We start from the raw sequence: 13,289 nt of genomic DNA, 5'->3' as shown, positions 1-13,289 counted from the left end.
AGCTTTACTCTGTATCTAACCCCGTGCTGTACCTGTCCTGGGAGCGTTTGATGGGCACAGTGTAGAGGGAGCTTTACTCTGTATCTAACCCCGTGCTGTATCTGTCCTGGGAGTGTTTGACGGGGACAGTGTAGAGGGAGCTTTACTCTGTATCTAACCCCGTGCTGTACCTGTCCTGGGAGTGTTTGATGGGGACAGTGTAGAGGGAGCTTTACTCTGTATCTAACCCCGTGCTGTACCTGAGCAGCACTCATTTGAAAAAGTAAGTTAAAAAAAAACACCATCAGGAGAAAACAAAAACTTTTACTTTTGTTTAAAGGAGAAACATTTACAGAAATTGAAGCAAAAATTACAAACTGTACAAGACAAAAACTCCAAAAAATCTTTTCATGCTTGGCTGAGTGGTGGAGCCTGAATCAAACAAGTCTGTGGGCACAGCGAGACAATAATCACAGAATTACACCTTCACAAGCAGGGCCCTCCTTCCTGTACACACAGTGATGGAACAGAACAAGACAGACATGCCTATGAGTTAATACAACCCAGAAAGTCTCTCAGGACTGCAAGCTGGGGAAGAGGAAATATCCAACTCAAAAAACACAGAAAAGATTTCAAGTTCAGCTGAAAACTTGGTGGCGTCTGAAGAGCCAAAGCCGGTTTCACAGCTTCTGAATTCCGGAGCAGTGACTGCCCAGGACAGGCAGCTGCTTAAAGCAGCACAGAGGCAGGGCATTTAGAAAGCCTCCCAACAAGGGATTGAGATGGGTTTCATCGCACATCTTCAATCATAATAAAACTTCTGCTCTCAAATCTGTACAGAAGTGTTGTGTTTATTATTTTTTTTAAAATGTAGGTTTCCTTTTGGATGCAGCAATCAAAAAAAAGTCTCGCCAGGCAGAACGCTTCTGTGAAATCAAACTGCCCAACACTGAAAGAGACAGGTGTTTCCTGCCCGTGAGACTGGCCATCGCGGGTGCTGTGCCCAGGCAGATCCTGTGAACCTTTTACTCTCTGCCACGGCGTTTTGCTCCATATGTTATGCATAGATTTGTTAATCGAGTTATTTACAGAGACACTTTGGCAACAGGGCCTTTGCTCAGGGGCAAAGTGGTACAGGGGGAGCCTTACCACTGGCGCTGGTGGGCATTAGGGGGCAGTAGCTGGCTGCAGAGCTGTCAGGGTGTACTTTCTTTAACTCAAACATTTCACTGGCGCAGTTCTGCGTTTGCGCTATGCAGTCACAGACTCTCGCCCTCCCCAAGGGAATTGCCCCCCATTGCCCCCTCCCTGCACCCCCCAAAGGCAGGAGGGGAGGGCTTCCAGTCCAGGAATTCGCAGCCTACGGGGGGGCAAACCCCGTGTGGACAGGCATCTATTCTCCATCCAAACCAGCAAGTGCGCTTACTTGCCACTAAACATCATGCTTGGTTTTGACAACACAATGGCACACATCAGGCAAGCACAGGGACCAGTCCTTGAACAGGAAAGGGAAACCAAAACATTTTTAAATGTGCCAGGCCGTACAGGGTGCACAATCGCAGCAGGTACCACTCACATTACCTGGTCGTTAGTGTTGATGCTTTAGCCCTCCAGCACAGCAAAGTCACATAAACTAGCCTGAGGCTATCCCCCACTTCCAGTCCCCTACACACACACCAGAGACTTAGAGGGTGGCCACATGCACAAATATGCACGCACGTAGGCGCGCGGGCCCACACGCACACACAGACACGCGAGCCCACTCACAGACACGCGAGCCCACTCACAGACACGCGAGCCCACTCACAGACACGCGAGCCCACTCACAGACACGCGAGCCCACTCACAGACACGCGCGCCCACTCACAGACACGCGCGCCCACTCACAGACACGCGCGCCCACTCACAGACACGCGCGCCCACTCTCAGACACGCGAGCCCACTCACAGACACGCGAGCCCACTCACAGACACGCGAGCCCACTCTCAGACACGCGCGCACACTCACAGACACGCGCGCACACTCACAGACACGCGCGCACACTCACAGACGCACGCACACTCACAGACACGCGCGCACACTCTCAGACACACGCGCACACTCACAGACACGCACGCACACTCACAGACACGCACGCACACTCACAGACGCGCGCACACTCACAGACGCGCGCACACTCTCAGACACGCGCGCACACTCTCAGACACGCGTGCACTCTCAGACACCCGCGCACACTCTCAGACAGGCGCGGTGCGCGCGCACACTCACAGGCGCGCGCACACTCACAGGCGCGCGCACACTCACAGGCGCGCGCACACTCACAGACGCGCGCACACACAGACATTTTGCCAATATTTTGACTGGGGAAGCAGACAAAAGATCAGTTGTCAGAGGAAGAAAAAGCAAGGTTAAAAACTGCCGTTTGCAGGTACAGCCACCATGAAGCACATCTTTTAAAACACGGTCACTGTTTTACTGTACTATGCGAAACTGTGACAATTACAGACACATTTTGCTTCTGACCCTGGGTTATACACGGCAGCAGGTACAACCCAAAATGGATCTGTGTACATTGCTGACACGATAAATATACCTATGTACATACATACAGGCGCACGTATGCGCACAGCAGTTATTACACGCTTATCTTCTCAGCTGTATCCATGGAGCCATCTTGCATCACCAGCTGTGTCTATGAATCAAGGGGAACGCTCATTGTCAGTGAGCCAGTTGGATGGCCAAGCAGTGGCCTCTAATGGCGATGGTGAGGGCTTCTCGAGCGTGAGCGAGAACGCCTGGATAACATGAGAATGAAAGAGTCAGGTTATTCTCAGGTAACAATCACTGCCATCCACACCAATTTTCTCCCAGCGCTGAATGTTTGTAGGGGGCAGTTCTGCCTGGGGTAAAGAGGGTGGTGTGGGGGCCGAATGGCCTTCTTCAGAGATGGGTGGTGAGGGGGGGGGGAATCACACGAGGGGTGCTCGAGGGGCGGGCGGGGGCGAGAGGTGTCCGAGGGAGGAGGGCTAGTGCTACCGGAAGGGCGGGGGCAAGGGGTGCCAGAATGGAGGGGCCTGGGAAGGAGGAGAGGGGTGAGGTCTAGCGGGAAGAGGAGGGGAGATGGTCGGGGGGTAAAAAGAGAGAGGAGGGCGGAGGGGTGGATCTCACAACATTTTTAGGGAGCTCGTGAAGCGGTTGATGGGTCATGCTGGAGAGTGTGAACCCCGCCACTCTCAGCAACTGCTGGCTGCCCACCCTTTCTGAGATCAATGTCCTCAGCACAGACCCAGGGCCGAAACTAGAACAGTTCTGGTCTCTACAATTCATTAAGCACACGGCAAGGACTCAGCCCTCAAAACAGGGGAAGCTCGGTTAATAAAAGGCACCTTCCAGTGAGAAACAGCCTCTAGACTGGAGTCTCTTACCTTCGCGATGAGCTGCTGTAATCACGGCCTACAGATAAAAGAAGAGGAAATCAGTGACATCGGGAGATGGAACCCTTGCATCACCGTGACTTGTGGATACTCCGGCACCTGCAACATCATCGATTCGGGCCTCTGCACCCAGTACAACGCAATTCTTCGAAAAAGCGGCCATTTGTCCCAACAAGCCTCCTATCCCCCTTTTCACAGATCTGGTGCAGCACTGGGGGAGTGCTGCATTGCTGGAGGTGCTGTCTTTCAGGTGAGACGTCGAACCGATACTTTCTTAAATAATGTGAGAGGTTCCCAAGACCTGATATTATCTTTGTTATCCCAAGCTGAGCTTTCCTTAAGGGAAAGGATATCCTTGCAACAGAATGGTGGCCAGTACTTTAGACAGCCTGCTGGACAGTGCACATAGGTGTCAGCTGTGGCTCAGTTCATAGCACCCTCGCCTTTGAATCAGAGGGTTGTGGGTTCATGTCCCACTCCCGGAAACCAAGAACTGTGAATGTACTCGAAAGAGTTGCAATCTGTGACTGTTGATAACTCGAAAGAGTTACACTCCTACCCTCCATGCTCCTCCTCACGGCTCCGACATCTGCTGGAGTAAAGCTCCAGCAATACACGCTACTCTTGGATTCCTCATTCACTCTTCATTTTTACACACAAGGCAGACTTGCGTTTATATAGCACCTTTCATGACCTCAAGGTGTTGTTGCTAAGTGGGGGGAGGTGGTGGCATAGTGGTATTGTCACTGGGCGGGTATTCTAGAGGCCCTGGGGAATGTTCTGGGGACCTGAGTTCAAATCCCACCACAGCAGATGGTCAAATTTGAATTCAATGGAAATAAAAGCCTGATGATGACCACGGAACCATTGCTGGGGACCTGGGGTGGAGGGGGTTGCACATAGCAGTCCCCTATAATCATAGGACGTGTCGGTTCACCGACTCCCAAGACACCTGCCCTTCTTGTGGAGTCCGTGGACCACGTCTACATAGGGTGTTGTAGGCTGCACTCCCTTTTCAGTTATCTAAAGAACCTTTTATTACTGTTTTGTTTGCACTTCAGCCCCATGCTCCTGATCTACGGACACCCGGTGCGGAGGGGGGGGAGGGAGGAGGACCTCCTCGTGAATCCGCTCCTGGGCTTGGCCAAGTCGGCCATTAACAGGTCCAGGCAGCAGACGATGGAGGGGCTCGTCCCACCTGACTGTTTGGCTCTCTTCCGCGGCTACATTCGCGGCCGAGTGTCCCTGGAGAGGGAGCACGCGGTGTCTGTCGGCACCGTCCAGGCCTCCCGTGCCCGGTGGGCACCGCGGGGACTGGGGTGTTTTAGCGACCCTCTTAACCACATTTTGGTTTGATGTTGTAAGTTTCCTCTAAATTTTGTTTTTGGTTTTGCAGTGACCCTAACTTAGGGGCTGCGTTTTATTTTATCCCTCATTTTGTTAATTGAGTTCATTTGGTTGGCTTTTAAAAGAGCTACACTCCTACTGACCCTCCCTGCTCCTCCTCACGGCTCCGACATCTGCTGGAGTAAAACTCCAGCAACACACACTACTCTTGGATTCCTCATTCACTCTTCGTTTTTACACACAAGGCAGACTTGCGTTTATATAGCGCCTTTCATGGCCTCAAGGTGTTGTTGCTAAGTGCTTTTACAGCCAACAAAGCACTCTGAGGTGTAGTCACTGCTGTAATGTGGGAAACACAACATTTGCGCACAGCAAGCTCCCACAAACAGCAATGTGATAATGAACAGGTAATCTGCATCAGGTGCTGGTTTGAGGAATAAATATTGGCCAGAACAGCAGCAGAATGTCCCCCGGCTATTCTTTGGAGTCATGTACAAGAGGGAAGACATGCCCTCGTCTGAAAGATGGCACCTCTGACAGCGCTGCACTCCCTCAGTAATTGGCACTGGGAAGATCGGCCTGAATTTTTGTGCTCGAGTCTCTGGAGTGAGACTTGATCCCATGACCTCCTGACCCAGAGAGCTAGCCAGTGAGCCAAGGCCGACCCCAGAGGCATGGGATATTTGGCAGGCTATTTAACCTTATGGAGTGTCAGAGCCCGACCCGGTCCTGTCCAAACCCACTTTCTCCCAGCACTCACTGAATCGGGAGGGATCAGGAGGGATTATCTCCTCCTTACACTGTAGGTAATTCTCATGTACCACCTGGCTGAAGCTATCCAGCTCAAAGCAGATCAGGGGCTGAATCTGACATGCACTTTCTGTTCTGTGCAATTAGCACACACTCCCCCTCAAGGCCCTAAGTTCTGGAATTCCCTCCCTTAAGCTTCATTGTGCCTCTGCCTCTCTCTCTCTCTCCTCTTTTAAGATGCAGAATGGCACCGAATAGATGCTGCACTGAAAACAGGCCATTCAGCCCAAGCTAGTGTTCCAGTCTTCACTCTCAGAACCCACCTCTGCCAACAAGCTTTTGGTCACCCTCCCCCTCAGGGTGACTCAGTGCCAAATTATGTCTGATTTATGCCTCTCTGAAGCGCCTTGAGGTGCTCTACTAAGCCTAAGGTGCTACATAAATGCAAGCTGTTGTCGGATGATGTGAAATCCTGAGAAAGCTTAGAGGGGGAACTTGCTAGAGGTGTGCAAAGCTGTGAGGGGTTTTGAGAAAGGTATTTCAGGATGGGAGGGTGGGGGAGAGAGGGGGTATAGTATTTCCGCTGGTAACGAGAAATCATTCCCAAATCAAAAAAGACATAAAGACATAAAGTGAGAGGCCGGGGGATTTTGCCTTTTAAAATGCAGGGCCGGGGAGTGGAAATATTCCCCTCAGAAACAGGAGTTAAAACCGTAATACCATTTAGGAATGAACAGGATAAATATCTGGAACCCAAACACTTGAACAGACAGGGGAATAGGGCTGAGTGGCTAAGCTTTTCCAGAGAGCCAGCACAGATGCACAAAGGGCTGAATGGCCTCCTCCCACACTTTGATTCTACACGATCGATAGGTTCTAATAAATGCAAACTCTACCTTTCTGGCCTGTGCGGCTAAAGTACCTGCTGCGAGGAGACGTAGCGGTAATGTCACTGGACGGGTAATCCAGAGGCCCCCAGGCTAGTGCTCTGGGGACACGAGTTCAAATCCCACCACGGCAGCTGGTGCAATTTAAATTCAAATAATAAAACCTGGAATTGAAAGTTAGTCTCAGTGGCCATGAAACTACCATCGATTGTTGTAAAAACCCGTCTGGTTCACTAATGAAGGGAATCTCCTGACTTTACCCGGTCTGGCCTACATGTGACTCCAGGCCCACAGCAATGTGGTTGACTCTTAACTGCCCTCTGAAATGGCCGAGCCGAGTGATATCCACTTGCGTTGCCGTAGCCTCCAGGGCTATGAGCCAAGCATTGGAAAATGGGATTAGTGTCATCAGATCTTTGTTGACCGGTGTGGACACGATGGGCTGAATGGCCTCCTCCTGTGCTGTAAACGTCTATGAGACACTCAGGTCAAAGGCAATTAGGGATGGGCAACAAATGCTGGCCTTGGCAGCGACGCCCACATCCCCTGAAAGAATTAAAAGGAGAAAAACAGCAGGAAAAGCACTGGGGAGCCATGCGGGCAGAGGAGGGGTAAAGGGAGCCCTCTGCAACCTCTTCAAACACTGGACCCTCACAGCACAGAAGCTGCTGCTACAGCTTTCATCTCAAACAACAAGTTGGAAATCAGCTTCAGTGATAGGGCGTGGGCAGGGACAGGGAGTGATCCCCTGCTTCGGGTATGGAGAATATGCAGGCACCCGCGCGCGCACTACAACAATTAAAGTGGCATTCCACACATCAGGGCAGAGGTGGACTGAGGTAAGGAAGGCAAGCCCTCATGTGACACCATCCTCATACTGCAGTAGGACACAGGGGAGTGGGGGGGGGGGGAGGGTGGGCGTCTGTGTTTGTGCCCGAGCCCAAATCTGAAGGGAATCCCAACTGATTGGGCCCTTACCTGGTACATTGAGCCAGTTTGATTGTGCCCCGTACACTTTGTCAGCAATTCACAGCCTGATTGGGGAACGGGAACACACACGTTACATTAGAAATGAAGTTGCTGCTTTACAGTGACTGAACCAGCCAAGTTCCAGTTTCACCAAGCGGTAATGGTGCAATCCTGACTGCTGTCCGTCCGGGGAATTGCGAGAACACGAGAATTAGGAGGAGTGGGCCGTTCAGTCCCTCGAGCCTGCTCCGCCATTCAATAAGATCATGGCTGATCCGATTGTGGCCTCAATCCCACTTCCCCGTCTGTCGCCCACAACCCTCGACTCCCCCGTCGATCAAAAATCTGTCTAACTCAGCCTTGAATATATTCAAGGGCCCGGAATCTACTGCTCGCCGAGGGGGAGAGAATTCCACGGACTTAACCACCCTCAGGGAAGAAATTTCTCCTCATCCGTCTTAAAATGGGAGACCCCTAATTTTTAAACTGCGCCCCCTAGTTCTAGACTGCCCCACAAGGGGGAACATCCTCTCAGTATCCACCCTGTAAAGTCCCCCTCAGGATATTATATGTTTCAATAAGATCACCTCTCATTCTTCTAAACCCTAATGAGTCTAGGCCCAACCTTTCCTCGTAAGCTAACCTCTTCATCTCGGGATTCAGCTGAATGAACCTTCTCTGCGCTGCTTCTAATCCAGTGATATCCTTTAAGTAAGGAGATAAAAACTGTACTGTTTGCACTCCTCGATTCTGTCCTCTTTTATTTTAAAAAAAATGCGATGCTTATATAAGGTATTTAATACACAGACACACATTTGGGTTATATTTTATGGTCCAGCAGCAGCGAGCCTTGTCACAGGCACCCCAGAGGCTTGGGGGATGTAATCCTGTCTGACCCAGCTTGGCCCAGTCATGAATAAAGATAGTGGTTTGGGCCAAGGCACTGTCTGCTGAGCAGCAGGGGACGCAGCCATTTGCATACACAGCCACCAGAAAGAAAGAGAGAGTATCGGGAGGTTACCGCAAATTTTCGAACGAGGGGGTGGCCGGGTGGGTGAGGAGAGAGAGAGAGAGAGAGAGAGGAAAAAAAGAGAAATGTGGTTCTGAGTGATGTACAGCTAGTGGAGTCTCGCCCAGTAGGCAGAGAAAGAAACCATGCGGAAAGCCTATTTACGGTACGCAGTACTGGCACACCCACTGACACTGAGGCGAAGCACAGCTGGCAAAGGGCACGGTCTTACAGTCAGCGTGTCACCTCCTTGTGGTCACAGGCACGTTGTCAGTAATGGGTCAGCACCATCACCATCTCAAAGGAATAGGGGTTTGAAAGCATCAGGGGCTAAAATAAGCGGCGTTACTAAGCACGTGCCCAGGACTGTGCGGGGTTCCGATTGGCTGCCACGTTTCTACAATACGATGACTAGACTTCAGAGATTGTTGCGAAGCTCTTCGGGGCAGGCTGAGGCTGTGAAAGGCACTATACAAACGCAAGTTCTTTCTCCCAGTGGCGCTCGCCTCTGACATTGCAGATGGCTCACTGGTGAGTGCAGCTCTCTGGAACTGTATGGCACCCCACAGACCCCAGGGTGCTCCAAGTTCCATCGCCCGTCTGTGTGACAAGCTGGCACACCAACGCTCAAGTCGGCAGCAGTAGTGCTATTTGACCCCTGGGTTGGAGAGGAGCAGGAATGATAAAACCAGCAAAAACAAAAATACCTGGAAAAACTCAGCAGGTCTGGCAGCATCTGTGGAGAGGAGCACAGTTAACGCTTCGAGTCCGAATGAACCTTCAACAGCTCGAAACGTTAACTGTGCTCCTCTCCGCAGATGCTGCCAGACCTGCTGAGCTTTTCCAGGTATTTTTGTCTTTGTTTGGGATTTCCAGCATCCGCAGTTTTTTGCTTTTATTTATGATAAAACCAGCCCCCACCTTCCACCACCCCACCCCACCCGAAATTCCCGTCACGATCCAGGTAGACGAGGTCCAAGCTGAGCCACAATGCCCCCGCAGCTCAATATCCCTACTGTTAGTCGGGTGGATTGGGCCTACTTAAGGGTGGCTGGCACCTTTGGAAAAGTAGTCTGGTTCAGAGTCAGCACGGTCAGGAGAGGAGGAGGGGAGAAAATTAGAGTGTAATTAAATTAAAAATTGGCCCATAACAGGTTGTGTAAAGAGAAACTTGGTTCATTCAGCTTTAATAGCTTTGGGGCGTCTCTGAAAGACGTGATAAGTGTTACATAATGCCATGGCTCTTTCTTTCTCTCTCAACCATGCCAAGCGTTCATAATCTGCACCGCAGCAGGACTGAGAAAAACACAACAGGCTTGTTTCTCAGGTCCCTCCCTCCCACACAGCTCTACTTTTCCAGGAAGGTATGTTTCCTCCTCGTGACAAACAGAAACTTCAGAGGGCAGCAGAATCTGCAGACCTCCCTCCCCAGTCTGTGCCGGGGTGGGCGGGGGGGACCATGACACAAAGTACCCTCAACAGCTTACATTTATATAGCGCCTTTCCTCACAGTAAAATATCCCAAGGAGCTGCACAGGAAGCGTTCAGACAAAATTTGACACTGAGCCACATAAATAGATATTCAGACAGGTGACCCGAAATGTTTGCTGAGAGAGAGAGAGAGGAGAGAAGAGAGAGAGAGAGAGAGCGATTGAGAGAGAGAGAGGAGAGGTTTAGGGAGGGAATTCTGGAGCTTTGGGCCCAGGCAGCAGCAATACCAGAGCAATTAAACTGAGAATCCCAATATATTCCAAAAGCTCATATCACTAACACGTGCTGGGTGTAGAAAATGATACTGTGGGAATTCCATGAATAAAGTTTATGGTAGAACCGGACACATTAGCGAGGCCAGTGAGGAAGGGCTTTTCTTAAAACCAATTCTCACTCGGTCTTCTGACAACGGTTACCAGCTGCCCCAGAGCTCTCACTGCGACCGACAAACAGCCACAAAGGAACTGTCCCGAGAAAGCTATGTGCAGTCAGAGCAATTCTGCAAATCCCCAAAACTGTCCCAACAGGCCAGCAACGTTGAGAATGCATCTGCATTTCTGACCCCTTTCCATTTGTGACAGCCGTTTGCATTTGCTGAGGCTGGGTTCATGGAATGATAGAGCACAAAGAGGCCATTTGGCCCGATGTGCCTGTGCCATCCCTTTGTCAGAGTTACCCAACGAATCCCACTGAAGTACAGAAGGACCCGCTGCAGGATTTGGGCACAATGAAGCTATTGCACCACCTGGTGGCACAGCGACTCACTGCAACGCACATATCAAATGAAAGACTTGCATTCACATGGCGCCTTTCACAAGCTCAGGACATGACAAAAGTGATTTACAACCAATGAAGTACTTTTAAAGTGTGGTCACTGTAATCATGTAGGAAAGAGAGCTGCAAATTTGCGCACAGCAAGCTCCCACAAATAACAATGTGATAATGATCAGGTCATATTCTTAATGTTGTTCAAAGAATAATTATTGGTCAGGGCAGCCCCTGCCAGTCTGCGCTGTAAGCATTTCCTCTCATTATGATAAATCTAGAAACAAAACTGCAAACTATTCCCTGGCATTTTGGATTAAAACGGTGCTGATTGCAAATTCAGACCAAGTTTTCAGTGGCCTTAACCAGCATCATCGGAGTTGTACTATTAAAGAGATGGTCTGAGTGGATAACTTTCTAAGTTACACAGAATTTTACAGCGCAGAAACAGGCCTTTCGGTTCAGCATGTCCATGTTGGTGCTTATGCTCCACATGAACCTCCTCTCATCCCATCAGCATATCTAAAGATGATACCTGTGACAGTGCAGCGCTCCCTCAGTGCTGCTGTGCCATTCTAGGTTTTGCGCTCATGTCACTGAAGTACAACACGAAGGCCATAATCTTCTGGCCTGTAGGGGAGAGTTCGACCAACTGAGTCATGGCTGACGCTCAATGGGAAATCATCTTCGTGTGATGGTTCAGTCCTGTAGCGTGAAGCGCATTCACACCCCTGTCCTCCCCGGGGGAGACCAGAGGTTCCACAGCAGCGGGTAAAAGGGACTGCAATCCTGCCAACTTCACCCACCCCACCCAACCAAATTCCTGATCACTGCCCAGGTAGACGAGGTTAAAACTGAGCAGTGATGCCCCCCCCCACCCCCAACCAGTTAGTCAGGCGGATTGGGCCCCCGAGTACACGGCTCACAGCGAATACGTACCATGCCTTGGCGAGCACGAGCGGCTTCTTCTTGGGTACTCTTTCTCCCACTCGTCCCGTTCTTTATCTCTGCGTTCTCTCTCCCTGCATGGCAAAAAAAAAGAAAAAACAGAAAAAGCAGCATTTGCATCACTCAGCCCGCCAGACGCCCGGACAATCGCGCAGTTCCAAACTCCAAGATTCTACACGGCTATCGGAGCTCAGGACGAGCGCCCAGAGGAGCACGGGTATTTCTGCCCATCGGAAAGCTTCGGCCTCCGCCTCTCCTGAATTTACTGGGGCTTGCCTTGGCTGCGTTCACAAGCACCGAAGCCCCTACAGTGCCACACTGGCGGGACATTATTCACCATTAAGCCTAGGCATCTGGCAGGAACAGCAACACCATGCGTGTGGGCTAGTACAGTGCTGGGGCACAAACACACGGCGTCACGGCTGTTAACCAGGGAAATTATTTTTTATACTGCTCTTGATGGAACAAGGGGCCGCAGGCAAATTGTGGAGCCAGCACAAGGTGTTGTAGAATAAACGATCAGACAGGTTTTAACTCTGCTCTGAGGAATTCACTCACTGAGATACCTTAAATTCAGGTGCTACCTTGTGGAAAGTCAGTTCAAACAGTGACCTACCCCTCAGCTGTTGATAGCCCTGCCCTCTGCTGGGGTGTTGGAAAATGCACAGAGTACGCCTGAACTCTTCAGCAAATCAGTTTTAGCTGAGGATACTGTTAACCTTCTATTCTACACTGAACCTTAAAGGACATAGGAATTAGCAGTAGGACTAGGTCATTCAGGCCCTCGAGCCTGCTGCGCCATTCAATAAGATCATAGCTGATCTGATGTTGCCTTAACTCCACTTTCCTGTCTGTGCGCACCCCCACCACCCCCCCACATAACCCTTGATTCCCTTTTCAACCAAAAATCTATCTCAGCTTTGAATATATATTCAAAGGCCCAACCTCCGCTGCTCTCTGAGGAAGAGAATTCCAAACATTAATGAATCCTCAGAGAAGAAATTTCTCACCTCCTTCTAAGCTGGACGAACGAAAAATAGGCAGCACATCCCACCATAGTTTCTATCGAGCCAGGAGGGTCTGAGGTTAAACCGCGGACATTAGCTGATCTCGGCAGGGCAGTGCTCAGGCAGCAAAGCTGCAGGGCAAGGGGGTGGGAAATGTGCGCTGGGTCTCAATGAGAACAGGATTGAGCTCGTATCTGACGCCACAACAACAGATCATTGCCTGTATCAGGGCAATAAGAACAGACCAGGATTGGGTGATAAGAATGGGCCCGGTAGCAGTGGGAGGTGGAAGAGAGGGCAGGTGGCAGAGCTACTGCCATGCTAGGTTGGGAGAAGCATGCAAACTGTTCAAAATACAAAGAATGTATAAATTAAAACAGCTTATTTCCCTGCTGCCAGTGTTGGATCCACACCACACCATCCTCTCACGATCAGTAACACCAATTGGAGATCTACATGCTCATCAGGGAAGAGATTGCAGCAGCTTTACAGTAATTTACTGTGCGCACAGAGACAGACGGAGTGAGTAGAAAAGTATTACTTTAGTCGGATTTTTCGAGCCATTGCTCTCAGCTCATCCTCGCGTTCCTGAGAAAAAAAAACAGAAACACAGTTCAGGGGAAGCGAAATAAAATCAGGAAGCACTGGAAAAACTCAGCAGATGTGGCAGCATCTGTGGAGAAAGAAGTAGAGTTAACGTTTT

The 13,289-nt window shown here is 50.4% G+C and overlaps 1 protein-coding gene across 5 annotated transcripts in view; it reads right to left on the bottom strand.

Moving 5' to 3' along the window:
* Positions 1–283: 283 nt before the first annotated feature.
* Positions 284–13,289, bottom strand: part of clasrp (CLK4-associating serine/arginine rich protein) — a 42,287-nt gene continuing 29,281 nt past the window's right edge. For 3 of the 5 annotated variants that reach the window (XR_013573925.1, XM_078533248.1, XM_078533249.1), the window contains exons 19-22: positions 13,128–13,174; positions 11,571–11,653; positions 3,405–3,432; positions 284–2,774 (exon numbers count right to left, since the gene is read on the bottom strand). Coding sequence is in view for 2 of the 5 variants with exons in the window: in XM_078533248.1 (XP_078389374.1) it covers positions 2,732–2,774; positions 3,405–3,432; positions 11,571–11,653; positions 13,128–13,174 (201 nt within the window). In the remaining 3 variants the exon portion in view is untranslated. The remainder of the gene's footprint in view (positions 2,775–3,404; positions 3,433–11,570; positions 11,654–13,127; positions 13,175–13,289) is intronic. The other 2 variants (XR_013573924.1, XR_013573926.1) reach the window with 1 other exon arrangement.

Source organism: Cetorhinus maximus, chromosome 32 (assembly GCF_964194155.1).
Source record: "Cetorhinus maximus chromosome 32, sCetMax3.hap1.1, whole genome shotgun sequence".
In the NCBI taxonomy this organism is placed as follows: Eukaryota; Metazoa; Chordata; class Chondrichthyes; order Lamniformes; family Cetorhinidae; genus Cetorhinus; species Cetorhinus maximus.
Note: the sequence above shows the minus strand (reverse complement) of the source record. Positions and strands in the feature narration are given on the sequence as shown.